The sequence below is a fragment of the Branchiostoma lanceolatum genome, chromosome 2 (assembly GCF_035083965.1).
Source record: "Branchiostoma lanceolatum isolate klBraLanc5 chromosome 2, klBraLanc5.hap2, whole genome shotgun sequence".
NCBI classification, from domain to species: domain Eukaryota; kingdom Metazoa; phylum Chordata; class Leptocardii; order Amphioxiformes; family Branchiostomatidae; genus Branchiostoma; species Branchiostoma lanceolatum.
Window position 1 is genome coordinate 5,794,539 of NC_089723.1, and position 26,568 is coordinate 5,821,106.

The window sequence follows — 26,568 nt, forward strand, 5'->3', positions numbered from 1 at the left end:
GCCGGACTTAACGTTGGGTAACATAAATTCGGGATTTTTCCGATAATGGTTGACTGAAATCAATCTAGCAGAACAATAAACCATCATTTTTTTCTATTATTCTGTCAGTATCATGTACTATCTTTGCACCAATCATATATATGGTAGATTTTGTCTCTAGTCGTGCTGACACCATAATATCTCAACTTGAAACTACCGTCCGCCGCACGCACAATGACGGTGCTGTCGGACAGGGGTGAACATTAATTCGGGAGAGAAGATTCGTCTTGAATATCTTAACGCTAGTTACATTTTATACAGCAGCTATTCGTTCCATCCTTGGCTTGAGGAGAGTTAGCCGGATGCCGTAGCATTGATAATACGACTATGTCCATGTATTCCTTGTTGTGTTAGGAGCAAACTCTGAGGAAAATATCGTCCTTGAGAATTTATAGGACGGGTCTAAACAATTCTTCTGCTCCGACTATAAGACCCTCCAAATGCTGGCGTACTCCCTAAGCAGAGCTTACGCTCCGGCTTGTTTTGGACGTCTTTTTAGCCGTTTTCACCGGGCTTTCAACATTTTGTCAGGTTTTCTTTTAACCCGCCAGCTGAAATAAAACCTGACAATAGCAAAACCTGAGAAAATAGAAAGTTCGATAAAAACGCCCAAAAAAGGCGTCCAAAACAAGTCGGTGACTAACCTCTACTTGGAGAGTATCCTGACGGTCGTTTTGGGGTCACCCCAAAGTATGCGGATGTGTGTATATCAGAATGCTTATCATAATAACAACACGTTATATGAAGGAAACGGTCTCTAAGAGCAACCGACTAAATACGTATCGCCTGACTAGTCTCCAAAGTGTTGAGTGTTTGAATACAAGGTACTTGTCGGTCATTTTTCTTGACAAGTGCCCAGGAGATGTGATAACTGTTTATGTTGTGATGGGCCGTAGGTATGCAACACCGCAACACAAAAGTACCTGTTATGGCGTGTCTAACAACAACCAATCATATACAAGTATCATGATTTAATCAGGATACTTGTATATGATTGGTTAGTCTTAAAGTCTTGAGTATGTTTATTTGTGATCGTTAGTTTCCATAGTAGGTATGTAACACCGCAACACAAAAGTACCTGTTATGGCGTATCTAACAACAACCAATCATATACAAGTATCATGATTTAATCAGGAGACTTGTATTCGATTGGTTGGTCTTAAAGTCTTGAGTATGTTTATTTGTGATCGTTAGTTTACATAGTAGGTATGCAACACCGCAACACAAAAGTACCTGTTATGGCGTCTCTAACAACAACCAATCATATGCAAGTATCCTGATTTAATCAGGATACTCGTATATGATTGGTTAATCTTAAAGTCTGGTCATATTTATTGACAAGTATCCGGGAACAGTTACGAGATGGGATATGTGGCTTTATTGTGAATGCCCCCCGTGAGTTAGTTTGTCCGGTAGGTATATATACAAAACCGATATAAAAGTTCCTGTTATGGTGTCTCTAGCAGCAACCAATCAAATACAAGTAGCCTAATTAGTTTAAAAGTCTTGAGCATTTGTACTTCTCGGCCATATTTATTGACAAGTACACTAAAGTTACGAAAATATGAAAAACCTGTTGTGTTGTGAATGCCCCCCGGACTTTAGTTTGTCCGTTTAATAGGTATACAACACCGAAATAAAAATACCTGTGGTCCTGTTTCTACCAGCAACCAACCAAATACAAATAAGCAAAGGACCTGATAAGTACTAACAATCTAGAGTGTTATCACACAGTAATTATACTTGTTGACGCGACGGGTTGGTAAAAAGTGCTCAGAACGGAATGTGTTGTGTTTGATTCAAAATCAAGACAGTTAAGCCCTCCTCTCACTGGACCCGCGGCACGCTGGCGGCATCGCTGCGTCCTAAACTGGATTTGTGTTACCCTTGACTTTATAATGGAAATGTCATTCAAAACGTACAAGTATGACCGAAAAGACAACAAAACACACAAAGCTTAAAAAGGTTCGTTTTTGTCGATGAAATTCGTTGAGTGCTTTGTCGATTCGATCGCCCGCAGCGACGCCGCCAGCGTGCCGCGGGTCCTGTGAGAGGGGGGCTTTAACGGTCTTTCCAGAACTTTCACAGTAGACTAGATAACTATGTCGATTCCCATGTATTTCCATGTACTTGTTTGTCTGCAATTAGCCTTCGGACATGAACTTGCAATAAAGTTTCATATGTATTCGTATGTATGCTGTATTAGGATGCTTTTCATAATCACAACTCGTTAAATGAAAACGGTCTCTAAGAGCAACCGACCATATACATGTAGCCTGATTTGTCTTCAAAGTCTTGAGTATTTGAAAATAGAACTTTTATAATTTTCAGGTTTTCCTTGTCCTGCTGCTGAGCTGTGGACACCACCTGACGACAGTCCACGGGTTCGTCATCCCATTGGCGATGTTAACTCCCGACGCTGCGAGGCCAACCACGGACAACGTTGCGGTCTCTCCAAGTACCGACACACAAGGGTCTAACGTCACACAAGCAGAGGCCAACACAACCGCAGACAATGGTGCGGTCACCTCAAGCACCGAGGTAGAGGTGTCCCCCTTAACAATCAACTTCACACAAGCAGACGCCAGCCCAACTACTGACGGCGACGCAGTAACCCCCTTAACAACTGACGCCACACAAGCAGAAACCAGCACAACCGCAGACGACGGTGCGGTCACCTCAGGCACCGACGTAGAGGTATCCCTCTTAACAACCGACGTCACACAATCAGATATCAGCCCAACTACTAACGGCGGTACGACTACGTTAGGTACTGACGCACAGGTGTCCCCCTTAACAACCGACGCCACACAAGCAGACGCCAGCCCAACCACAGATGGTAACGCGATCACGCCAGGTACAGACGCAGACGAATCCACCTTAGCAACCAACGTCACACCAGAAGACGCCAACCCAACTGCTACCGGCGATGCGGTCACGTCGGGTACTGAAGTACAGATGTCCACCTTAACAACAAGCGTCACGCAAGAATACGTCAGCCCAACTACTACCGGCGGTGCGACTACGTCAGGTACCGACATACAGGTGTCCCCCTTAACAACCGATGTCACACAAGAAGACGCCAGTCCAACCGCAGACAGCGGTGTGGTTACTTCAGGTACCGGCGCACAGGTCCTCGAGACGGAAGATTCGTCAAGATGTAACCAAGGCGACTGGGCAGCACCTGACAACGAAGACGTCCGCGCTGCACGGAGCTCAGATGACGATGTGTCCCCGTGCTTGGTCCTCACGGCCTCCCAGGTAGCGGAGATGCACGCCAACTGCATATCTGATGCCACAAGCGCCCTGGCCTACCCCAGCTACCCTGCCAACGACATCTACAGGCCTTGTCCTGGGCTTGTAGAGGACTCTCCCTCGTGTTCAGACCTTGTGAGTGGATCGCAGAGCGGCCGGCCAGTGTGTCCCTGGTCCATCGAAACGCACGAAGATATAAACATGACTCCCACAGTCATCAGATACGTACAGTGCCGAACGAATGCTCCTGTCGATCTGAGTGGTGTTACGACGTTTGACTACGACTGTCGCCACGAACATTACCGTAAACGCGTTCTTGTGAAGGAGGGAGACACCTGCGACCAAGGGTTCCGCTACAAGTGCGTGGAACTGAAGATCGCAAATGCCTGTGTGGCTTACATCTCTTAATCATGCTAACGGAGTTGCGACTCGCGCTAGCAGTCAGAGAGAACCAAACTATGTTTGGTCACAACTGTATGGTGTTTCACCAAGAGGATCACATTGATCCTACTGTAGTCGACTTTAAGTATTTAAGAAGCCCCCTCACGCTTGTGCGTACTGGATATGCAAGTCCGCATGAGTTGCGTGTTGACATTTTTTTTGTTTAGGTAAAGTTTGCGGCCGAAAAAGTCATTTCTTTGGTTCGATAACCCGGCTGTACAACAGTGTGTTAAAGTCGAAAACAACTTCTTCCCCGCAAACTTTACAAAAAGCAACAAAAAAAAGATGTGCGCACATGAATATACATACAAGTGTGAGGGGGCCCTAAGTATAATCATGTTGATTGTCGTATTCCAATAAGAATGTTCTAGTACTATAATGACGCTACTAGTGCAATAGCAATATTTGGAGGAGAAAATTAAAATCAAAGATAAAAGTAATGGATGGTTTGGGAAAGGAATGACTTGATAGAAAAGAAAAAGGGAAATCCAAAGCTTTTTAGCCAGAAGGAAACTAAAGTCTACTTTTATTTGTATTTCAATGGTGAATGATAGCCGTCCATAATTAACTACCGACAACCAGGAGTGTTACTCGACACAATGCGGCGATATATACTAAGTAACTACATGTTCATAACTATATGTCAAACTTCGTCAATCAAATAAAGATGGCGGAGAGGGACTCCGCCTAACAAATGTTCTATGAAATGAAGCTATAGGTTTACTAAACTATCTTTAAATAACACGTATGTATCAGGCAGAAGAAACTAAAGTGTATCAGTTCCAGACTTATGTCCGCACCCATTTTGAATGTAGAGGGTTTGTAGGTAATCATCCAAGTTGGATCAGTCTGCCTTTACTACAGAAACTATATACATGAATAAATCCTGCATTCCATGATCTGCTGAATCCTGTCTCGTACTGCCCTAATTGTGTGTGTGTGTGTATGTGTGTGTGTGTATGTGTGTGTGTGTATGTATGTGTATGTTTGTGTGTGTGTGTGTGTGTGTGTGCGTCTGTTTGTGTGTGCACTTGTTCAAGAACCCATCACACTTATCGAAAAGAGTGGAGTCTATCCCTAGTCTCTACCACACTCGTACTCCATACGTTTCCGGAAGTAAAGTATAAATTGGTCAAATATAGTTGCCCAGCCATAGGAGTGCAGTTTGCAACCTGGGGATTGCAAATTATAATTCTATGACCGGCTATGTGTTCAAATCCTCTGATATGTTATACGTGTATATATATATCTATATATACAATCACCACGCACTTACGACAACGTCTACAAGATACATAGTATGTACAAAATTGGCATTCCGCTATTCGAAAGCCGCTAGAAATTCCTCCAACGATTGTTAGAACCAATTCTAAACCCATACTATACACTCTATGTAGATTAGTCCTTAGATATATATATGGAACTGTAGTTATGTACCAGCCATACAGTGTACCTTGTACAATTGTTGAGCACTAAAATTAGCATTATTATTCAGTCTATTTGACCAAAATGTATCCGTCCAGAAGCTCATGAAGACTGTTACAGACAAAAGAAAAAAAAGACCCTAAATTGAATTAGTCAAGTACTAAAAGCTAACGTTAGACCCCCAGCCTCACCCAATATTTTAAAGATTGGGTGTCTGGTATCCAGGCTAAATCCCATTTCATCACTGCAGATCGAGGATGACGGGAGCTAAAAGCGACCGGTTCTAATTTAAGAGAGGAAAAACCGGTTATATTACCTAATACATACTAGTACTAGTAGTGTTAGCACTCCACTTAGAAGACAACTCACCCCTGTGTACATACGTGTACATCGCAGCTAGATGTTAAGATCTGTAAAAGAAGGTAAGGAAATCTATTGTATCTGGTGAATTTGTAGATTTTATATCATTATGCGTGTGGGTAAATTTTACAGCGACATAGAATTTACGCTATGGTGTTTTAACTATATATGTCACATATGACCAAAATCTCTGAGCTACGTTCTGAACCAGTTTTTGACTCAATTGCTTTCTTACCAAAATTCATCTGCAAAGTACGCGTATTCATGATTCGCTAAATTTATGTTTGGATGCAATGTAAACGAATGTTTTCAGTTTGTTATATTGTATGGTGTGGTGTGATAAGACGTGTTAAAGAGAGACTTTAAGTCTCTTATAACGTGTCTGCACCATAAAGTAGTTGTCTGCTTGGTCAAATTGGTCTGCTCACTATGGCCCGGGATCGGATCGTACATGTAAGTACTGCACTCACAGAAGAGAGAGAAAGAAACATGGTACTGGAATCTTTTAAAACTTAACTCTAACAATTCTACAGGAAATTGGAATGGTGACATATCTACCATCAAGTTATTACATTCCATGATCACTATGATATGATTTGTACATTTCTATGGCGAGTTTACTGATAGTTAGACTGTAATACATTGTTGTATTGATGATTTTAGTGTGTGGGAGGGAAACTTGTAAAGGTGCACATGCACCTGTTTTGCCCCCTCCCATTCACATTGTTTGTGATAAGGCCACACCATCTTGATTTTATGGATGACATCCTCTTGAGACCCCAAAACTAATGCGCGCGGGCGAAAAAAAGAAAAATCCTGCAAAAAAAAAATGCTGCTAAACCACAGGGCTACTAGTACAAAGCTGGTATTGCGAATTGAACCACAGAACACAGTTTATTTGTAGGAGGTACATGTAGGTTGTCTTGTTCATCATAGCAGACTATTAGAAGGTATTTGGCTTCAAGGACTGTGGATGATGTATGACTGTGATGAGAATACTCATATACACCCATAAGGGCAGTTTCAACATACTTCAACATTTCAACATTGAACTCCATATTAAGCATTCCATGGTTTACGCTCACAAATCCCTCTGCCAATCCCTCAATTCCTCTCCCATGTCTCTCATTGTTGCAAAAGAAACGTGTGAGAGCCACTCTGGATAGGTCGTGTTTGAATTGTCTGGACGGATACTCGCTGGCCGCCGCGATCCTCTCGTACAACTGTGCAAACGCAAAATCCCCCTAGCCAACATCGATGGCATGCCAATCCACATACGCCCCCAGTTTTCCGATAAGCCGGCACAATGCTAGCCTTTTGCAGCAATCTAAGTTGGCAACTAAGTTCCGGAGTTCTGTGTAGCATTGGAGGAGGTGATTTTTATCTCCATGAAAAATGGAGATATAGTTTTGGGTGTGTCTGTGTGTCTGTTTGTTTGTGTTTCCGCGCCATTCCACTCAGCATAACTCAAGAGCCTCTTGATGGATTACAATGATATTTGGTATGTGGGCAGGCGTTGGGAAGCCGAAATTCAGGGTCGATTTTCGGCCCCCTGGTATGTGACCTTGGTACTGCAGCAGAACTTCAATTTTTGTATCTTTTGACCTGGATGTGCTGTGGTCTTGATTTCTGGGTGACAGATAGCTTGTGATGTAATAAAGAAGTGGTGTAGGTTTGGGCCCCCTAGCAGCTTCCTCTAGAACTGCAGGGGCGTTTTTGTGAAAATCTTCTAAGGAGAATAACTGAACAAAGGAACAACGGATTTCCATGATATTTAGTATGCAGGGAGCTTAGATAGAGATATACACAATGAAGTGCAAATTATGCTAATCAGGACTTAATTTGCATAGCTAATGAGGAAAATCTACATTTGCAGTGTTTTCCATTATCAGACTCAAACACATGAATCGTATGTAGTTTATGGAAAGTGGATCGTCAACAGATACCAATTATGCAAATAAATTCCTAATTTGCATAATTAATGCAAAACACCATATCTCATCTAATTGGAAAATTATAGGACCGTCAATATGAAATTTAGTATGCAGGTAGCTTAGACAGAGATATACATAATGAAGTGTAAATTATGCTAATTGTGACTTAATTTGCATAGCTAATGAAGAAAATCTATATTTACAGTATTTTCCATTATCAGACTCTAATACATGTAACATATGGAAAGTGGAGCATCAGAGGATACCATTTATGCAAATAAATTCCTAATTTGCATAAGTTACAAAAAAACACCATAATTCATCTGATGGGGAAATTATAGGACTGTCAATATTGCATCATGTCTAAGTTAGATAAAGGTGTTTATGACCAAGCATATATTATGTAAATGTGTAAGTCATTTGCATGAACAGAATAGTTCATGGAGATATGAGGTCGCGGAACTCTTGTTTGTTTTGTTTGACAACAGGCGAAAATCGATGCGCGCGCGGATGTCATCCATAAGATTAAGATGGTGTGGCCTAAATTCAAATAAAACAATTCCGACGGAAAGGTTTGCTACAAGATTGTGTTTTGTTTATCCATGTTTACATGTAGGTTACAGATATTTGCCAGCTCTCCAGAAATACGTGTCACAACGAAGCCGTCCCAACGAAAAATCTTCATGCTGCCGTGTTGTGGGCTTTCATCTAGTTTCCAGAACTTGGTGATTCTCGTCAAGTCATGGTATAAAGGTAAACACGACATTTTCTATCTGATACTAACGTTAGTACATGTCTGACTGTTTCAAAGTCTTATCCAGTTGCTTGAGTAATTATTTTTGGCGTTAGTACATTGTATTCCCCCACTTAATTTTACATATATGTGGAGGTGGCTTTCGGGTTAAGTTACTTTTGGAGAATTCTTTCTTTATTCGTAATTTAAAAGACACCAGCATTTTCATAATCTCTTTAGAGTGGAGTGTACTTAATAAACATGTTAACATTTTATTTCTATTCAGCGGTTGTTTGCTTTCCATAGAAATCCATTGATGGCTGCAGGGACAATGTAGACCGCATGGTGGCTCTCTTCGCCTTGAGGGGCTTACTAGTAGCAACGAGGTTAAAATTTTAACCTCCTTGCTAGTAGCGGCACATATTTCAGCAAGTTTCCTTTAGGTAGCAGGGAGATGTTGATAGCCCTGCCCCTTTAACGTGCTCTAGGCACCCCCACATTCTTACCTCCATTCCGAAAGACGGGTGCAGCCCTAACCGAGGTGAACTGCCCCATGATACGACCCGGGGCCTTCCAGTTACCAACTAATTGGAACCAGGAACTCAACTGAGACTGCTAGAAGTTGAGCTACAGGGACATCCCTCCGTGTGTCTACGTAGAATGTAAAAAAATCCCATGTTGTTACAAACAAAATGTTGCTAACTTGATGTTTCTGTGTTTTGCATATACAGCTCCAACACCAATGGAGGAGCATTGGGACCCGCCTACAATGAAGACAAAGAGATGTATTCTGCACCAGAAAGATAAAACCAAATTGAACAAGGACGCCTACGCACACAGGTCCCAGCAGTGGGAAATCTATGGAAGTCGTGGAGCTCTGCTTTCATACGAGATCGTCGGGCCTCAGCCAGACTGAATCTGTACGGGGCTCTCCATAACATCCGTATATGTACAATTAATATGTCATGTTTTATCAATAAAACTTGTCTGTTGGATTGGAAAATTTAGCAGGAGTTAAGTATATATTATGCTGCTAGGACACTCTCTGAGATATTATGGTGCCTTTATAATATTCTCCAATCAGATGTTTTGATTGCTAGTAGTGGCCGGGATTTTTAGCGCTGCCCTCCCTTCACGATCGAAACCTCTGCTTGGGGAATACCTTGATAGAACTATCTGGACCGCCAGGTGTATTGAAGGGTTGGGAAAGTGGTTGCTCAGTTATAAGGTAATAAACAAACTGAATAATGGGTACATAAATGTTCTTTACACATACCTGAATGTAATAAATGTATGTTACAATAGACCGATGCTGACCGTCCATCACAATTATCAGTTCAACCAATGATAGCATGGTAATTAGCCGTTTGACCAATGAGAGAGTGGGTGCATTGCTGTTTCCACCACAATTATCAGTTCAACCAATGATAGCATGGCAATTAGCCGTTCGACCAATGAGAGAGTGTCTGCATTGTTGTTTCTATTTTGCATTTCTACGTTTTGACAGAGGTGGGCGGGGCTATGGGATCAACCATTATTACTTCGTAAATCTGTATATTGACAAGAAATGTGGTGGTAAATGATACTAAAGGTACACTTTATATACATCAAAGGTATACTGTTCATTTACATTGGATTTCTTGGGAAAAAAAAGACATGTTGTGGAATGGACAAATCTTTTTAATACAAGGCAAACTACCGTTTAAAATTATGTATCAATAAGTTACAATTTACAAACAAAACAGACCACTTGTCTATGGCTGTGTGTATCTAATGGAATGACCAATCATGTCATCTTCTTTTGGTTATCAAACATGTAGAATCTTAAAAGTCAACCACATCCAGTACTTGTAACAAATTTATACATCTAGGAATGTGGTTCTTTGTAGTTTCATTGTTGCATGGCCCTGGGGATATAGAGGGAAATGTTCTGTCTATAACAAGAGAATGTTATCAAATTCCTCCTTTGATTGAACAATACCCTACGATGATGTGACACATCATCATAAATTTTATCATATCATATTTGGAAACCAAGGTGTTAGTTACCTTCAAGGCTTGCCAGTCTGAAGATTTTATGTCCAGACCAAAAAATGAGTAAGAAAATATGTCTATGATGTAGGAAAGAGGTTTTTCCTTTTCCTTGCTTCATGGCACAGTGGTTTCAAAAATCATTCCTATTTCGAGTTTGAGCATAACAGCTGAGGGTGACTGGAAATACTTATATTTACAATACATTGATGAAGGTTAGACATCCAGGTAAACAATATCTGAAGACCATTCAATCACTACAACTGGATAAGATTTGGAGACTACTTCTGTTTTGTGTACTACTAGTAGTACTGTTTCATTCTGCCAGTTCATTCTACGCTGAAGAAGAGTGATGGATGTCACTCAAAACGTCCAGAAGCAATCTTTGAATCATATCCAGTTGTAGAGTTTGAATTGTTTTTAAATACTGTATATACAATGTAAAAAAAGGTAAATGTAGTCCAATAGCCTTTTTTTGAGGCCGCAGGGGCAGTGGGCTGTTATCCACTGTGTAGGTCTAGGGCACAGTATTGGAAAGCAGAGCCCAATCTTCTCTTTTTACCTCCCCAACCGAAGTCAGGTACCCATTTTTGCACCTGGGTGCAGTGAGGAAAGTCGTTTTCCAAGAGCACAACATTGCTGGCATGTCAGAGGATTCAAACCCAGGACCTCTGGGTTTTAGCTGGGCAAAACACATTACTGTAATACGCCAACACAACGCCACTCCCCAACCAAAGTCAGGTACCCATTTTTGCACCTGGCTGGAGTGAGGAAAGTCGTTTTCTAAGAGCACAACATTGCTGGCAAGTCAGAGGACCTCTGGGTTCTGGGCAAAACACCCTAACTGTAATATGCCAACACAACGCCACTATATGCAATGTAAGCTGCTGGAAAGCTTGATTGACAGTCCATGGGTGAATCAGGAGGCAGATGAAGTTGAGGCCTCGTTGGGTTTACTGATGTGAGTGATGTACCGCAGACCCTTCTGTAGCTCGGGGCGGAACGTTCGGATGATTCGCTCCACCTCATTCTTCACACCGTCTCCTGTGAACATGTACTTCACATGATAGCTGGGGGAGCACAGTTAAGGATGCACAACAATGTTAGTTAAGTTAAAAGCCTCCCACACCATTATTAATGTATAGGGCGGTGCCCATCTCCGTTTCATAGCCCTGGGCCACACTGTGGTGCAATCACTGCAGCAGGGGGCTAGTCCACTGGCAGTGGAGTGTGTTTAACTTCCATACTGTTTCAGAAGTATGTACCATTTTCATAAAGTCTTTGGTATGACTCAATGCGCCTCTTGTCCAGAGGTGTGCTACCCGAGCACGAACTCGGGCCTTCTGGTTAAAAGTAATTTGAACCAGATGTGGCAAGTGACAGAAGCACAGACCACTACAACAATGTACCATCATAAAACTGACTAGTTTGGTCTAAAATACTGAAAATATGTAATACATATGTATACAGAGTCTCTGACTTCTTTATTTTCTTATGGTGTCTTACAATAGCAATTATCAGCCATGGATCCCTACAAGAACTACTGTTGAGTTTCTGATTATGGTGGTAAAAAATTAGGGTCAGTATACACATGTAAGTAGGGATTCTCAGATGTCAGATTTAAAATTTTACATACATGTATGTCCGAAAAAAGGCTAGGGTCAGTCGGATCAATAATATAAGAAACACAACATTTTTTCCTATGCCCTAAACAAAGTCAAATCTCCTGGTTTATCCAATGGTTGCAAGTGTAGCACACAGACACATGCAGAGAGGGGAAATTATACACTTTGGATCATGATGTCAGCAAATGCCAGAAAGGATACAGGAAGTCTGCTATGGTGTGGATGCAGAGTAGCTTCTCACAGTGTTTATCAACATTGTGCAACATCTCGTACAGCTCTACTGTGATCTGAGGACAGAAGAAAACATCAGAGTTAAGAGACAACAATTAGACAAAATGTGAATGATTTGTTATACAGCTTATGCTCCACCACTGCATGTACATACACCTTTTAGCCTAGTAGCACAGGGGGCAGCAAGTTTCCTTGCTGTTTCAGTAGCAGGGTATATTTTTACAGGGAGGATGGATGTCACTCGAAACGTCCGGAAGTAATCTTTGAATCTTATCCAGTTGTAGAGTTTGAATTGTCTTTAAATATTGTATATACAATGTAACAAAAAGGTACATGTAGTCCAATAGCCTTTTTTTGAGGCCGTAGGGGTAGTGGGCTGTTATCCATACTGTGTCTAGGGCACAGTATTGGAAGGCAGAGCCAAATCCTCTACTTTTACCTCCCCAACCAAAGTCAGGTACCCATTTTTGCACCTGGGTGGAGTGAGGAAAGTCGTTTTCCAAGAGCACAACACTGCTGGCATGTCAGAGGATTCAAACCCAGGACCTCTGGGTTCTAGCTGGGCTAAACACATTACTGTAATACGCCAACACAACGCCACTATATACAGTGTAAGCTGTTGGAATTTTTACAGAGAGGGGTTGCTAGCCCTTCACCTTTTAACATACTCGAGGCACCTCCTCCAACATGGGACCCCATTCTACATGTATGTCCCTTCTGAAAGATGGGTGCAACCCCAACCACGATGTCCTGTCCCAGGATTGAACCAGCGTTTCCCAGTTAGTAACTAATTGGAACCAGGAGCTCAACTGTGAGGCTGCTATGTATACTAGTTGAGCTATGGGGTCATGGCTGTCAATTCTGGTTAAGTTATAGAAAAACATGGTCACAGGTGTTGCCAGTGGCAGGGATGAACAGGGTTAAGGGCTAAAGGTCAGATGGTTGTGATTAGCCTGACCTCCAGCAGACACCTGGTGCGCTCCTGGTGGAACCTCTGAAGGAAGGGCCCCACCAGGTGGCAGATGGAGAGGAGTTAGAGGTCAGAAGTTAAAGGTTAAAGGTCATTTATGACTAGCCTCACCTCCAGCAGACACCTGGTGCGCTCCTGGTGGAACCTCTGAAGGAAGGGCCCCACCAGGTGGCAGATGGAGAGGAGTTAGAGGTCAGAAGTTAAAGGTTAAAGGTCATTTATGACTAGCCTCACCTCCAGCAGACACCTGGTGCGCTCCTGGTGGAACCTCTGCAGGAAGGGCCCCACCAGGTGGCAGATGAAGAGGAACTGTTCTTCTGTCTGGATCAACGGCTTCAGCTGGTCCTTAAGGAACCTGGCAAGGAAGAAAGAGAAAGGTATCAGAAATAAGAAAGTGAAAGCGATCAGTTTAGCTCAAATAACCTCAATGAACAGTTGAGCTAATCTTCCACAAGAACGTTGATGGAGGTTAGACATCCAGGTAATAAGATATGCAAGGTAACAGTTACTCAAGCAACTGAACAGAATTTGGAAATGGTCAGACTTTCAGGTAGCATCCTCTATCTTTTGTCAGTGATACTGAGCAAGATCTTTTCAGTGTCACTAATGAAAGGTAGTGGATGCTACCTGAAACATAATGGGTTAATATCTCTGTTAGTTGGAGGCATGGCTATTTCTTGTTCTTTTGTGAGCTGGTATTAGCAGTTGATACGTCCACCAGTTTATGAGTCATCCTGCATACTAGTAGTCTGGACATTTTTCTTCTTTTTTTGAACCTTTGTTTATTCATGAGACGCTCAAATCGGCCTGCATGTCGCTTTGTATTGAGGTCATGAAGGAAGAGGTAGGGGTCAGATAAAATATAACAGAGATCAACATAAAATCATTTAAGTCCTAATTACTCTATGAACAGTTAATAATCAACATAAATCACTACATTATAGTAAATATTCATGGTACAAAACGTATAGCGAAAGCTGGTCCGTGGTCCGTGTCTGTTCATTACTTCCAGAGTCTCAGATGCAGATAATGAGTAAGAGAGGTGAACTCACTGTGGCAGGACAGTCAGCTGTCCTATACTGGAGTGGTGCCACACCGCGTGGGTCAGGGCGAGAACGTAGCTGCACTGAACCTCGTTGTACGACCCCTGGCTGCCGCAGAAGTCAAACGCGGTGAAGGGGTCCGTGCCTAAGTTCTCTGGTAACACCAGGATGTCGGACTTGACGGTAGCGATGATGCGCTCATGAAGCACCATCCAATACGGCTCCTGTATGCGGAAAAGTTTATTCATTTATTCACTGGAAAATGTAACAGTACACTACACAGATTCTCAGGTAGCATAGATGATTTTTGAGAGTCAACAATTATTGTGACAAACACAAAAATAAAGTTATGCACAACTAGACTCTAATCAAGTCTAGCTGACCATTAAAACCAGTAAAAAATCTTATTCAAACATCCTCTATGAATAGATCCATTACATGTACATGTATATCCGTATTGTATGGGCACCGATTCTTGACAAACATGAACAAACATATATGTACATGTGTCTCTGTATTGTATAGGCAGTACAATGTATAACCGATTCTTGACATACATGTACATACATACTTATGTGACTTATCAAAGATGTAATTCCATTACTTTTTGAAAATTGGTGGACGGTCACCCCTGTATTTGCAAAGTAAGGCCACACCATTTTAATTTCTTGGTTAACTCAGAGGAAAGTCTGTACTTTGGTGCACACAGTTTGAGGGAATGAACAGGGTCAGGTGCAAGTTTTCACCCCAGCCTTCTGTTTTCATGATTTTTTTTGTGCTAAAATTAAAAAAAAAAATCTGTTAACCAAGAAATTAAATTGGTGTGGCCAAAGGGACTTGAGAAAGCCATGATGGAAATGATACACATTTGATGAAATAATATCATAGGATTATCAATAAAGAAATATTTTATTTCCAACTCACAGGCAGAGAGGTGAGCACCAGCCCGATGGCGTTCATCCACGACATGATGTTTTCTCTGGGAACAAGAGGTTGACTGGAAAATATGGTAAAGTAACTTGTACAAGGTACAAATTACATCTTGTTTTAATAACTATATCAGTATACCGGTAGTATCACACATACATATACATGCAACATACTGTTCTCTATAGGTCTGTATCTATAAGAGTCAATAGTAAAATTAAACTTGGGAGTTAATGTTGTGATTTGATGGAAAAGAAATGAAAGTCGCTTTTTTTTCATATCCTCAACCCATAACCTATATCAGTGCATTATCAAGTGAAAGGTTTTATTACATGATGATTGTTATGGAATTACTGATATATTCAATTAAGAAAGTGAAAATGATTTCAACCCAGTTTAGCTCAATAAAGAGCTACTTTTCCACTGGTTGTGACAGAGAAGACAGATGCTACGTGCTTACAGGTTCATTGTACTAAAATTCTTCTAGCTTGCAAGCACTATCCAAGCACAGTGAGCAGTGGACCACGGCTTAACGTCTCGTCTTATTAGGATTGCAACCATTTCCAGTAGTGTGCAAGTTGGGTGAGCGACAACTGCCCAGATTTGAACTCACAACCTCTTGGTCCAGAGGCAGGTCCACTATCCACTGGACTATAGCTAACGTGTGGTTGTTACGGCTCCCACCGTTGAGTGATTCCGCGCCAGGCTGGAGGCCTGCCCGCCTTAGCCTGGGACCTCCTCCCCCCCTACTTTGCCCCTCGCGGGGTCATTTGGGGGTATCTTAAGTTGAAGTTGAAGACAATGCCTGCTCTCATAATGCAATACTTCACATTACTACTAAGCATTATATCAGCCAGTTGTTTCTCACCTCTTGAGCACGACATTGAGAAGCGAGCTGCCCACGCTGTTCCCGACCACGGGCAGGGCCATCAACTCCACGCACGTTACGTGCAGCGCGTGCGCCGCGGGGTTCGGGAACTCGTTAAACCGCCAGTCGCAGTTAGGGAATGGGGGAGGGTTCTTTCCAGAGATGGGTGGGAACAGTCAAGGTAGTACAATGTATGTAAGAACAGCAGTTTGGGAATGAGTAGTCAGGGCTCAAAATTCATAGGTGCAATGGTTCACCTAACCTAAACATTTAGTAGGTGCACAGAAAACATTTTTGGGGAACAACATTAAATCAAGTGTAATGTCATTAAAACCTAATTACAAAGTTTAGTATGTTACTGCACAAAGTTTAGCATGTTACTGCCTCTCTTTAGAGCTTGTATCTGAATTTCTAGAGCTAAATTCAAAACTCAAATATATGGATAACATTGCCATAATGGTAAAGGTACTTCTGTCGCTTATCATGCTAAAGAAAGAGTTCTTTTGTTGAGGTATCAAAACTGTCAAAAATGTGGTCATTCTGGGTTCTAAAATGGTCCCTGTCTCAACCTCCTTCATGAATGATATGATTTTATATGTAGTAAAGATTAATATTTTCCAATGTCCTGTTGCACACAAAATTATTGGCAGGGCATAGGAGACCAAATCTAAATCAGCCTCCTGAAAACTAACATGTGTATCAAAGTCAAGAACACATTTTACACTTAAGTCTATTTTGGGAAGAAGTATATGTAAAGGATATTATCCACTAGACGGCCAATCAGCTTGCAGTAGTAGGTGTCATCAGGCACCCAGGAAATCTCATCCACAGGACGAGTTATGAACTTCAGGTAACTTTCACTCAGGCACCATCCAGGCTGTCTGATGTCCTTCAAGGCCCCTGGAAAACAAAGAGTCACTATGAAACTGGACATTTCTCGTAGTATTTCAGGGTGTTGTACAGATAACATTAGATACAGTTAGGGGTCTAAAATACGGACTTTTAGATAGCTCATATTGACAACAAAAATCATTTTCCATACCGATAACAGCAGCCACTAGTTTCCTCTTCAGCGCAGGTCTGTCCCTTAGACGTTTCTCATAGTAATGTAGGGTGTTATACAGGTAGATGATGGGGCGGTCATGGAACTTGTACAATTTGGAGCCAAAATTCAACAATACGTACCTTTAAAGAGCTAATATCAATAGCAAGAATCGTTTTCCATACCAATAACAGCAGCCACTAGTTCCCTCTTCAGCGCAGGTCTCTCCCTCAAACTTTTCTCATAGTTTAGTGCAGGGTGTTGTACAGACAGTTGTGAAACTTGTACAATTTTGGCGCCAAAATTCTACGTACCCTTGAATAGCTAATATCGACAACAAAAATCGTTTTCCATACCGATAACAGCAGCCACTAGTTTCCTCTTGAGCGCAGGTCTGTCCCTTAGACGTTTCTCATAGTAGTGTAGGGTGTTGTACAGGTAGGTGACCGGGCGGTCACGGAACTTGTTAAATTTGGAGCCAAAATTCTACAATACGTACCTTTAAATAGCTAATATCAATAGCAAGAATCGTTTTCCATACCAATAACAGCAGCCACTAGTTTCCTCTTCAGCGCAGGTCTGTCCCGTAGACGTTTCTCATAGTAGTGTAGGGTGTTATACAGGTAGATGATGGGGCGGTCACGGAACTTGTTAAATTTGGAGCCAAAATTCTACAATACGTACCTTTAAATAGCTAATATCAATAGCAAGAATCGTTTTCCATACCAATAACAGCGGCCACTAGTTTCCTCTTCAGCGCAGGTCTGTCCCGTAGACGTTTCTCATAGTAGTGTAGGGTGTTGTACAGGTAAGTGACGGGGCGGTCGTGGAACTTGTAGAGACCCCCCAGGTGGTCCAGCAGGGTCTCCAGAGACTTTGACACTGGTGGCAGCTCCAGGAACCGGTGGATCACGATGTCAAACACCTGCCAATCAACCAATCAATCACTAATTTGCATAAATCATATCAGTTAATGAGCTTGTCTACCAAAATAAGTATGAAGTATGAACTTCTTAGCAAAAGTAGGCTATTGTAGCATTTTCTTACTAATCATGCCAATGAGATGCTAGTGATGGTCATAAAGTATTATTGTATTATGCAAATGAGGTCCTCATTTGCATGATTGATATCTCTTGATGAGCCTCTCTTTTCAGTAACATAATACTATGTCAAATATTTGAATATTGATATCTCTTGATGAGCCTCTCTTTTTCTGTTACATATGTCACATATTTGAAAGTCCTCTCATGGAATGCAGTAGATTTATAAAACTATCATCAATTATGCATATTGAACCACCGGCTAATGAATATTTTCGTTTGTTGCACAGAACTTCATAAGCTGTGTATGTTACATCAAAGTAAATAAACACACTTACCGGAAGGAATCTCAAACAGACATTTCCAAAATAGATGGGAAGGTAGGCTTGTGCTGACGTCCGGGAGCCTGAAGCCAACTCCTGCAGGCCTTCGAAATAAAACTGCTCTGGATGTCTCTGGAAAACAAAAGTATGGTATGGGAAATATTCAGTAACTGTTACAGTAGTGACTCAAAAGAAAACACTCCACTACAATGTACCAGTAACGTCAGTTGACCTTTATTCATTCTGTATTTATATTTCTTTTAAAACCAAATATATGTACATTAAATTCAATATCAGCATGTAACAGAAAAATATGCCGATTTACTCTTTCTCTAGGTTGATTCTTACCGAAAAACGCAACAAATAAAGGTCAAATAGATAGATCACATGTGTGAAAGTGAAGGCAAGAGGGTTAACAAGGGTTAACAAGTTATGGGCTTTGAAAAATTCACCAGAAAAAATGACCAGTACTAAATTTGAAGATATAGTTGATTTTTACTGCACTAAATTGTTGATGTTGTTTCAAGTGTGTGGAAGCTGGGAGGGCAACTTGTAAAGGTTCTTATGCACCTGTTTAGCCCTCCATTTTACATTGTGATAAATTCAAATAGAATAGAATACATAATAAATAAATAGATAAAATGAATAAGTACTAACCCTGTGGAAGTTCATGTGTCTACTGTGCCAATCCGTCTGTAGCCAGTTTATTTATTTACTGTTAAAAAGTTATGAGCTTTGAACAATCCATCAGAAAAGAAACCAGAGAAGAAAGCTAGTATACAAACCCTGTGGAAGTTCATGTGTCTACTGTGCCAATCCGTCTGTAGCCAGTTTATTTATTTACTGTTAACAAAGTTATGAGCTTTGAACAATCCATCAGAAAAGAAATAATAGAAGAAATGAAGTATACAAACCCTATGGAAGTTCATGTCTCTACTGTGCCAGTTCATCTGTAGTCAGTTTATCTATCTATTTACTGTAAAAAGTTATGAGCTTTGAACAATCCATCAGAAAATGAATCATAGAAGAAATGAAGTATACAAACCCTGTGGAAGTTCATATGCCTACTGTGCCAATCCGTCTGTAGCCAGTTTATTTCTTTACTGTTAAAAAGTTATGAGCTTTGAATAATCCATCAGAAAATGAATCAGATAGAAGAAAGGTGTGGCATCTGTGTGGCACAGTGGCAGAGCATCCGGCTATGAACCAATAAGACCCAGGTTCAATCCCCAGTGGAGTACCAGACATGTCCGGACATGCACCCAGACGTTGTGCCCTTGGGAAAGGCACTTAACACACATTTCCCATGTCCTAAGCCCAGCAGTAGGGTTTGGGTTGGCGTTAGGAAGGGCATCCAGCCATAAAAACTCTTGCTACAAAAAAGACTTGCACTTGATGAGGAGTTCTGGGGCTTCCCCATCTATGTGCAAGCACGTCCAACCTCCATATGATGGGGAACAAAAGATGTTAAATTGGATAGAGAGAGAGAGAGAGAGAGAGAGAGAGAGAGAGAGAGAGAGAGAGAGAGAGAGAGAGAGAGAGAAAGGTAGTATACTAACCCTATGAAAGTTCATATGTCTGCTGTGCCAGTCCGTCTGTAGCCAGTGCTCCGGAGAGTTCTCCTTAACAAAGTCGTTGACTCTGTTTCGGAACTCGGAGGGCTTGAGCAGCAACAACTGGATGATGAAGAAACAGACCTGGGCTTCGTTGCCCTCGTGACTTCTCATGGCCTGAAACGAAGGGAATGCCTGGCATTGTGCCGCATTGTATGGAGTGAATTGTTGAATAGATGAATTGCAACATAAATTGTCAGAATCAAATTGAAATCAAAAAAGCAAATGTCAACAGCAGAACAACACATCAAAGCACAGGTACATGGAAAAAGTCGTAAACATTATGACAGACGAAACAACACAACTTATAATACAGTTACACAGTAATGCATCTATACAATAATCATGTAGATGTGAAAAAGGTTATGATATAATAATTCCAAATCTTTTACTCAAATCAATATTCATTTACTTTGAACTGACATAAAAAAAGGGATGACAATTAAGAAAATAAAAGTGGTTTATAGAGAGAAGAGTGTCCTTACCAAGGCTAGGATGAGTCTGTCCAAGGTGACGATGTTGTATTTCCAGATCATGTCATTCAGGATCTCAATGCACCTGGTGGCAAAGTGGTTAAGATTGTTGAATTATAATCTAAAGGTTCTGGTTTCAAATCCCTAGCAGACCCCAATGTTGTGCCCTTGGGAAAGGCACTTTACACCTATTTCCTCACTTGACTTAGGCAAAAATGAGTGCCAAGCTTCGGTAGGGATGTCCTTTAGAAGGGGACGTACATGTATATGTAAAGCCAGAAGTCTTATGTTTGAAGAGAGCCATACCTTGAGCATGTTGAAGATCCCACCACATTTATAGAAAAGAGTAGGGGCCCATCCTGGTGTGAGTGGATCAAACCTTACTGCCTGGTCTTACGTTGCTTGTTAGTACTGTACAAAACTTCTGTTATACCTTGTGTTTACAAGTAATGCAAAACAAACAGACAAAGAAACGAACAAACCTGTTGACGTGCTGGCCGCCCACAGACGTGGAGAACTCGTATACCAGGAAGTCTGCAAAGGTTCTGATGTGGGACGTCAGTGAGCGAGCTCCAATCCTCTCCATAATTCTGGGGGGATACAAAAAGATCAGCTCAAGGGCTACTGAATCTTAAAAGGTTAGGGGAAAGAGAGGTAAATGTATGACGGACTATAACCCCATTCCCTCTTATTTGGGGGCTCAAACCCTGGCCAGGACATACCAAAGACTTGAAAGGTACTTACTTCTGAAAATAATTTTATCAGGTTGGTAGAAAATAGGATATGGGAGATTCTTTATACACAACCAGGTATTGATCTCACCTGCTAACGTTTCGATGTCTATCAGACACCTTCTTCAGAGCTTCTGACTGGAGTACTGCTTCTCACCGCTATATGTAGCCGATGTAGGTGGCGCTTTTGCGGTGAGAACACTGTCCTACTGTAGCGGCCTGTGTGGCCCAAGAGCTATAGGGACTTAACCATTCCCACTAATACTAAAGTAGACCATTCCCATATAGCCCTGCCCAACTCCATCAAAACATAGAAATGAAAAATATTTGATGGACATGAAGTCGCTAATTGATCGAACCACTTATTGCCTCGCTCTCATTGGATGAACTGATATCTGTGATGAACAGTCAGGATCGATCTATTACTGCTTCCCCGTCCATAGAATTGCGTTTTCCACTTCCACTTTCCACAAGTTTCGGTAAGAGGCTTCAGCCTGGACCATAATGCAAAGCAATGACAAGTCACCTGAGGTTTTAAGTTTACGGCAAAGAGCTTACCGCAAAAACCACGCACATAAACCGCCCGCAAACATTTCTGCATTTACAGTAAGGTGAGAAGACATGTCACCTGACAGCCACAGGACTGATCCTGTCTGACTCCAGCAGCATCTTCCACAGGAGGCACAGGAACAGGGGAGGGGCGCCCTGGATGGTGAAGTGTTGGACAGTCTCGTTCTCGTTAGTCATCGACTTCCACTTACGGAACTCGTCTTCAACATTCTTCTTAAGGTTCAGCCTGTTTTCCACTTGGACCGGATTCTAGAACACAAGATGCAAGATAACTTCTTTGGAGATCTCAGTGTTGCCATTGAATATTAAAACCAATGTACCATGATTTAAACATTCATTTAAAAGGAAGTTGCGGTGGTTAGTGGACGTTCTGACAGTCAGCGCAATACAGGTAGAATATCATCAAATACTGTAAATGCAGAAATGTTCGCAGGGATTTAATTTTGCGGAAGGGAGAAAATGAAGTGTTCGCGGTGCTTTTCAAATCGCGTTTGAAACAAACACCATGGAACAGCTTTTTGTGGTAGCTTTAACATGAACACCGCAAACATGAAACCACCATGAACATTTCTGCATTTACATTAGTATGTATATGACTGTAAACGATTTTTGAAATAGTAGAACTGACGTAAGTTAAAATCAGCATATTAGGTATATTAAGCAGGTCACAAGTTTTAGCCTGGAATCCAAACCTATTATAGCTCCCGAGTCTCCTCTCTGCAAATAGCCTGGAATCAAACCTATTATAGCTCCATCCAGAGTCTCCTCTCCAAAAATTTGCTGAAAGGAGACTTAGGAGCTATTATAGGTTTGGATTCCAGGCTATACTAGTTTGGGAGGCGGCTAGAGTTTAGATACCGGTTAGTTTTGACTTTCAGACAATTCACACAGTTCAAAAGATTCACAAGTAAGCAAATATTGCACAAATTAGAAAAACGTCCAGACTATGTACAAAATGCAGACTACGTGCCAACTACTAACTAATACCAGTATCTAATACCAGCTCAGAAAAGATTAGAAATAGTCATGCGTTCATGCTACATTTTTTGTACCAACAAAGTTTAAAGGAAACCAAAGCAATATTAGGGCCCAAAAATCTGATTTTGAAAGTCAATTCATTTAGTCATTTCTATACATGATTAGTTCAAACAACACTATCACAAAGTATAACGACATCCATCATGCAAAAAAACTGACGTCGTTGTGATGCGTGAACTCACTGAAAATCGTGGCCGGAGTTTTTGTAGCCTCGCGAAACTAAGGGAATCATCGTACGGCACGTTTTTGCGTGGTTTTAAAATGCTCAAAGTATGAAGCTATTACGCAAATGTGCTGAATAGTTCGAGTAAATGTCACCACCATAAAGATTTCAGTATTTTTTCATGTCCATATTTGTGGGCCCTGATATTGCTTTGGCTGCCTTTAAGAGAACCTTCCTCAAGTCTAATTAACCCTTTCACTGCTGCCTAACCCCATAACCAATACAAGTTTGGTGCCAAACGGCTACCTGATCAGGCTGAGGGTTAGCTTGAGCCTGAAGTAAACAAGAAATAAAATAAATTAATAAACAAGGTGATCTATAATTTTGCATTACCTGAAAATATTGCTACGGTGCCCAAAATTGCTATGCATTATCGAGACCTTTATAACTATCGTTGTGCCAAATTTCAAACAAATCAATCAAAAGGATCTTTAGTTATAGGCGCGAACACACAAACACAACCAAAAACAAGAGTCCGTAGGACACAATTCTCCGTGAAGTATTTATAGTATGTACAAGTATTGACCCACACAAATTGCATCTCTGCACAGTCCAAGTAGTGTTTTAGAGCAAGTAAAGAAAATGTGTTTGTTTATCTTTTTCTTTCAATACAGGAGTGGTCAACCTGCTGAAAAGTATGTTTTACAGCATGGCACAGATGGGATCTAGAAATTCCGGGAAAAGTCACAAAGTTAGATCTAGATGGCCCCTTTTCAATCCTCAACGAACCATTCAGCCTTACAACTAAGATGTATCAGAAATCACAAATATGCAGTAAATCCTCTTTCCACAATTTATTGCAGGCCGGCCTGATCTATAGCTATCAAGCTATTTGCAATAAAAAAAGGCTAATTTATATTATCGTAACATTTCACGAAGGTCAAAGGTCACCGGATCTAACCACCCGGAAGTGACACTGGCGCGCGCACTTTTCTGAGAGATATTTCTCAACAATCTTTCATCCCCTGCGTAAACTTTTTACATTGTCACAGCCTCCGTATTATAAACTACAAGTGTGGTAAGTTTGAAGGTCCAGAGATGTGCCATTTTCACACTGTGCGTAAAAGTGCTTCGTCCGTCCTGTGCGCACACACTGTATGCGAGTTGGGAGTGGACACGGCATACTTAATACACAGACTGGAGGTCACTCTGCACATGTTCGCAGCTAAAACTCACAATTCCCGTTGCCGCATTGGTATGTAACTTGGTATATCGTTTGCTAGGTTGCGTGTGGTGATGCACGTTGTCCATTTTTCAATGTAACAGTGACTATACGATCACAGCAAGTAAGGAAGATTTATACCCCGTATCTGCCTGAAGTATTCCAGTCACGCGTAACGGATTATAACATGGTCCCTATGGCAGGGCAGTGGGACATAGCATTAATTATAGGGGTGCAATTACGATATTGGATTGACGTTTAAAGTAGTTATGGTGTAACAAAGCTATTGTGCATCACCACACCGAACCAGGCAAACGATATGCCAAGTTACACACCAATGCGACAACGGGATCGTGAGTTATAGCTGCGAACGCGCAAACAAAAGCATTTCCAATACTCCCAGAAGGAGGTCATCCTCCTTCCCGGAGTAACAATACCCCCCTTGGAGTGGAACCTCCTTCCCGGAGGTTATAAAATCAGTAGAGACTGTCTACTGACCCAGGGCTCGAAATTTTGGGAATAGATAGTTTTTTTTTACACTGGTGCACCTAACCTACAAATTTAGGTGCACAGAAATAATTTTGAGTGCACAACATAGAATAAAGTGGAATATCAGCAAAAAATATTTACAAACCCAACTGCCTCTCGTTAGAATTTCAATCTGAAATTTTATAGCTATAGCTAGCTTAAAAATTTTAAAGTAATACATCAAACAGAGTACAACAAAGGTTTTATTATTTTTTCTGATACTAACATTTCAAGAATATTCCAATACTCAGTGTACAATCTCACCGATACCTATACAAAGGTGCACTGGTGCACCCACAGTCAAAAGGTGCACAGCTCCAATTTTGGGTGCACAAAGGTGCACATGCACCCAGCATTTCGAGCCCTGTGACCAGAGATGTCTCTGTTTTTAGCGAAGCTTCAGGAGTGAGCTTCATAGTATATTTTAGGCCCGTTTCACAAGAATTCCCAGAATTTTACAGGAATCCGTCCGTGGAGGCCGCCTGTCACTCTATACCTTGTAAGTAAGGTCTGGCATTCCAGCACGCGACCTACTTACGTGGTGTCCGATTTCGTACTATATATTGGGAGCGTGTCAGGGAGTTACACGAAATCTAGTGTTCTTGGTTCGAAAAGGGTTTTCAACCCACCCCAGTTGATCTATTATCACAAGAACTTGTTGAACACCATGCCCCCCTAAAAAAAAACCCTCTGTGGACACAAAATCTTCAAACTGGCTTGGCAGATGCCTTACTGACTTAGTGCTTTGTTAACAAATATTATCATGGCAGAACTAAAGAGTGCTAAGTTGGTACTTCCTTTACTGTGAAGTAAGATCAACCAAGACACCTTCTCTATGGCAATGATTTTTAATTGCCACACTTATTTACCTGTTTGAAGAACTGCTGCAGCGCGGGTGGGAAGCAGGTGAGGGTGTGAGTGGCCCAGTTGTGGGGAGTGTTGGCCATCAGGGTGGTCAGGATGTCCTTACACCAGTTACCAGACAGAGTTTCCGAACCTGAAACACACCCGGTATACTTAACACTCCTCAAACAGAGTGCATGTACATTGCAATCATTTTCAAGATCGTTATTCTTGACAGAGTCTCCGAACCTAAAACACAAAGTACCTCGGTAGGGTGCATGTACATGTACATGTACATGGACATTGCAATCATTTGCAGGATCATTATTCTTGGAAAATGTTATATAAGAAATATTTGACATATTTTGGCTGGTCATATCAATAGATCATTTTTGGAAATAGGTGCACTCAGGCTCGTGCACTGATGCACCTTATACCAGTTACCCAACAGAGTCTCCGAACACAAAGTAACTCGGTATGCTTTACACCCCTTACTACCAGTCCATTTACATTCATCTGCCACTTTGAAAACAGTGTGTTTCAGAAAACAGTGTGTTTCAGAAAACAGTGTGTTTCAGAAAACAGTGTGTTTCAGAAAACAGTGTGTTTCAGAAAACAGTGTGTTTCAGAGATCTCTAGTGCGTCACATCCAGGTTTCGGGAGTGCATTATTTATATTGGGGGATGTTGCATTGCAGATCTCTTTAGTTTTAGATACCGTAAAATTCCTATTTACGTACGCACCCCTCCTAACGTACGCACCCCCGATTTGGGGACGATTGTGGGCCTGACTCAGTGAGTTGAAACGTTCAGGGGAAAACCCTCCTAACGTACGCACCCCCTCTCCAGCATTTTGGTGGATAGTTCGAGGTTGACATGATCATTCTTCCGATGATGTTTACCAACTTAAAGGGTGACTGAGAAAATGTTTCTGGGTAGAAAATGTCAAACAATTCAAATATATGTATTATTTATTCTTTATTACTGATTTGATTGTGAGGTAGCATTCCACACTTCATTTGCATGAAGATGTACCATACTCTCAAGCTGATATGCGATTTTTCCGAGGAAGAACCCCTCGTAACGTACGCACCCCGACTT

General features: G+C 41.4%; 2 protein-coding genes and 1 long non-coding RNA gene across 4 annotated transcripts in view; 2 read left to right on the forward strand and 1 right to left on the reverse strand.

The window, feature by feature from the left end:
* The first annotated feature begins 2,442 nt into the window (after positions 1 to 2,442).
* Positions 2,443 to 3,702, forward strand: LOC136426555 (uncharacterized). Its single transcript, XM_066415220.1, has one exon. The coding sequence runs from the start codon at positions 2,443 to 2,445 to the stop codon at positions 3,700 to 3,702; it is 1,260 nt and encodes a 419-aa protein (XP_066271317.1).
* A 1,782-nt stretch (positions 3,703 to 5,484) lies between these two features.
* Positions 5,485 to 10,343, forward strand: LOC136427279 (uncharacterized). Of its 2 annotated transcripts, none has more exons than XR_010754389.1 (3): positions 5,485 to 5,582; positions 8,071 to 8,207; positions 8,919 to 10,343. It is a non-coding gene; the product is annotated as an uncharacterized lncRNA (long non-coding RNA). The 2 variants fall into 2 exon arrangements; XR_010754390.1 differs by lacking the exon at positions 5,485 to 5,582 and adding an exon at positions 5,949 to 5,973.
* Positions 10,344 to 10,947: 604 nt separating this feature from the next.
* The window catches only part of LOC136427278 (mediator of RNA polymerase II transcription subunit 23-like), a 35,588-nt gene continuing 19,967 nt past the window's right edge, over positions 10,948 to 26,568 (reverse strand). Inside the window, exons 19-32 of the mRNA XM_066416090.1 lie at positions 25,495 to 25,622; positions 21,733 to 21,923; positions 20,856 to 20,963; positions 20,386 to 20,458; positions 19,847 to 20,035; positions 18,303 to 18,419; positions 17,651 to 17,849; positions 16,645 to 16,782; positions 15,883 to 16,048; positions 15,012 to 15,084; positions 14,097 to 14,311; positions 13,279 to 13,399; positions 12,045 to 12,130; positions 10,948 to 11,288 (exon numbers count right to left, since the gene is read on the reverse strand). Of these exons, the coding sequence (XP_066272187.1) occupies positions 11,138 to 11,288; positions 12,045 to 12,130; positions 13,279 to 13,399; positions 14,097 to 14,311; positions 15,012 to 15,084; positions 15,883 to 16,048; positions 16,645 to 16,782; positions 17,651 to 17,849; positions 18,303 to 18,419; positions 19,847 to 20,035; positions 20,386 to 20,458; positions 20,856 to 20,963; positions 21,733 to 21,923; positions 25,495 to 25,622 (1,955 nt within the window). The 3' untranslated portion in view covers positions 10,948 to 11,137. The remainder of the gene's footprint in view (positions 11,289 to 12,044; positions 12,131 to 13,278; positions 13,400 to 14,096; positions 14,312 to 15,011; positions 15,085 to 15,882; positions 16,049 to 16,644; positions 16,783 to 17,650; positions 17,850 to 18,302; positions 18,420 to 19,846; positions 20,036 to 20,385; positions 20,459 to 20,855; positions 20,964 to 21,732; positions 21,924 to 25,494; positions 25,623 to 26,568) is intronic.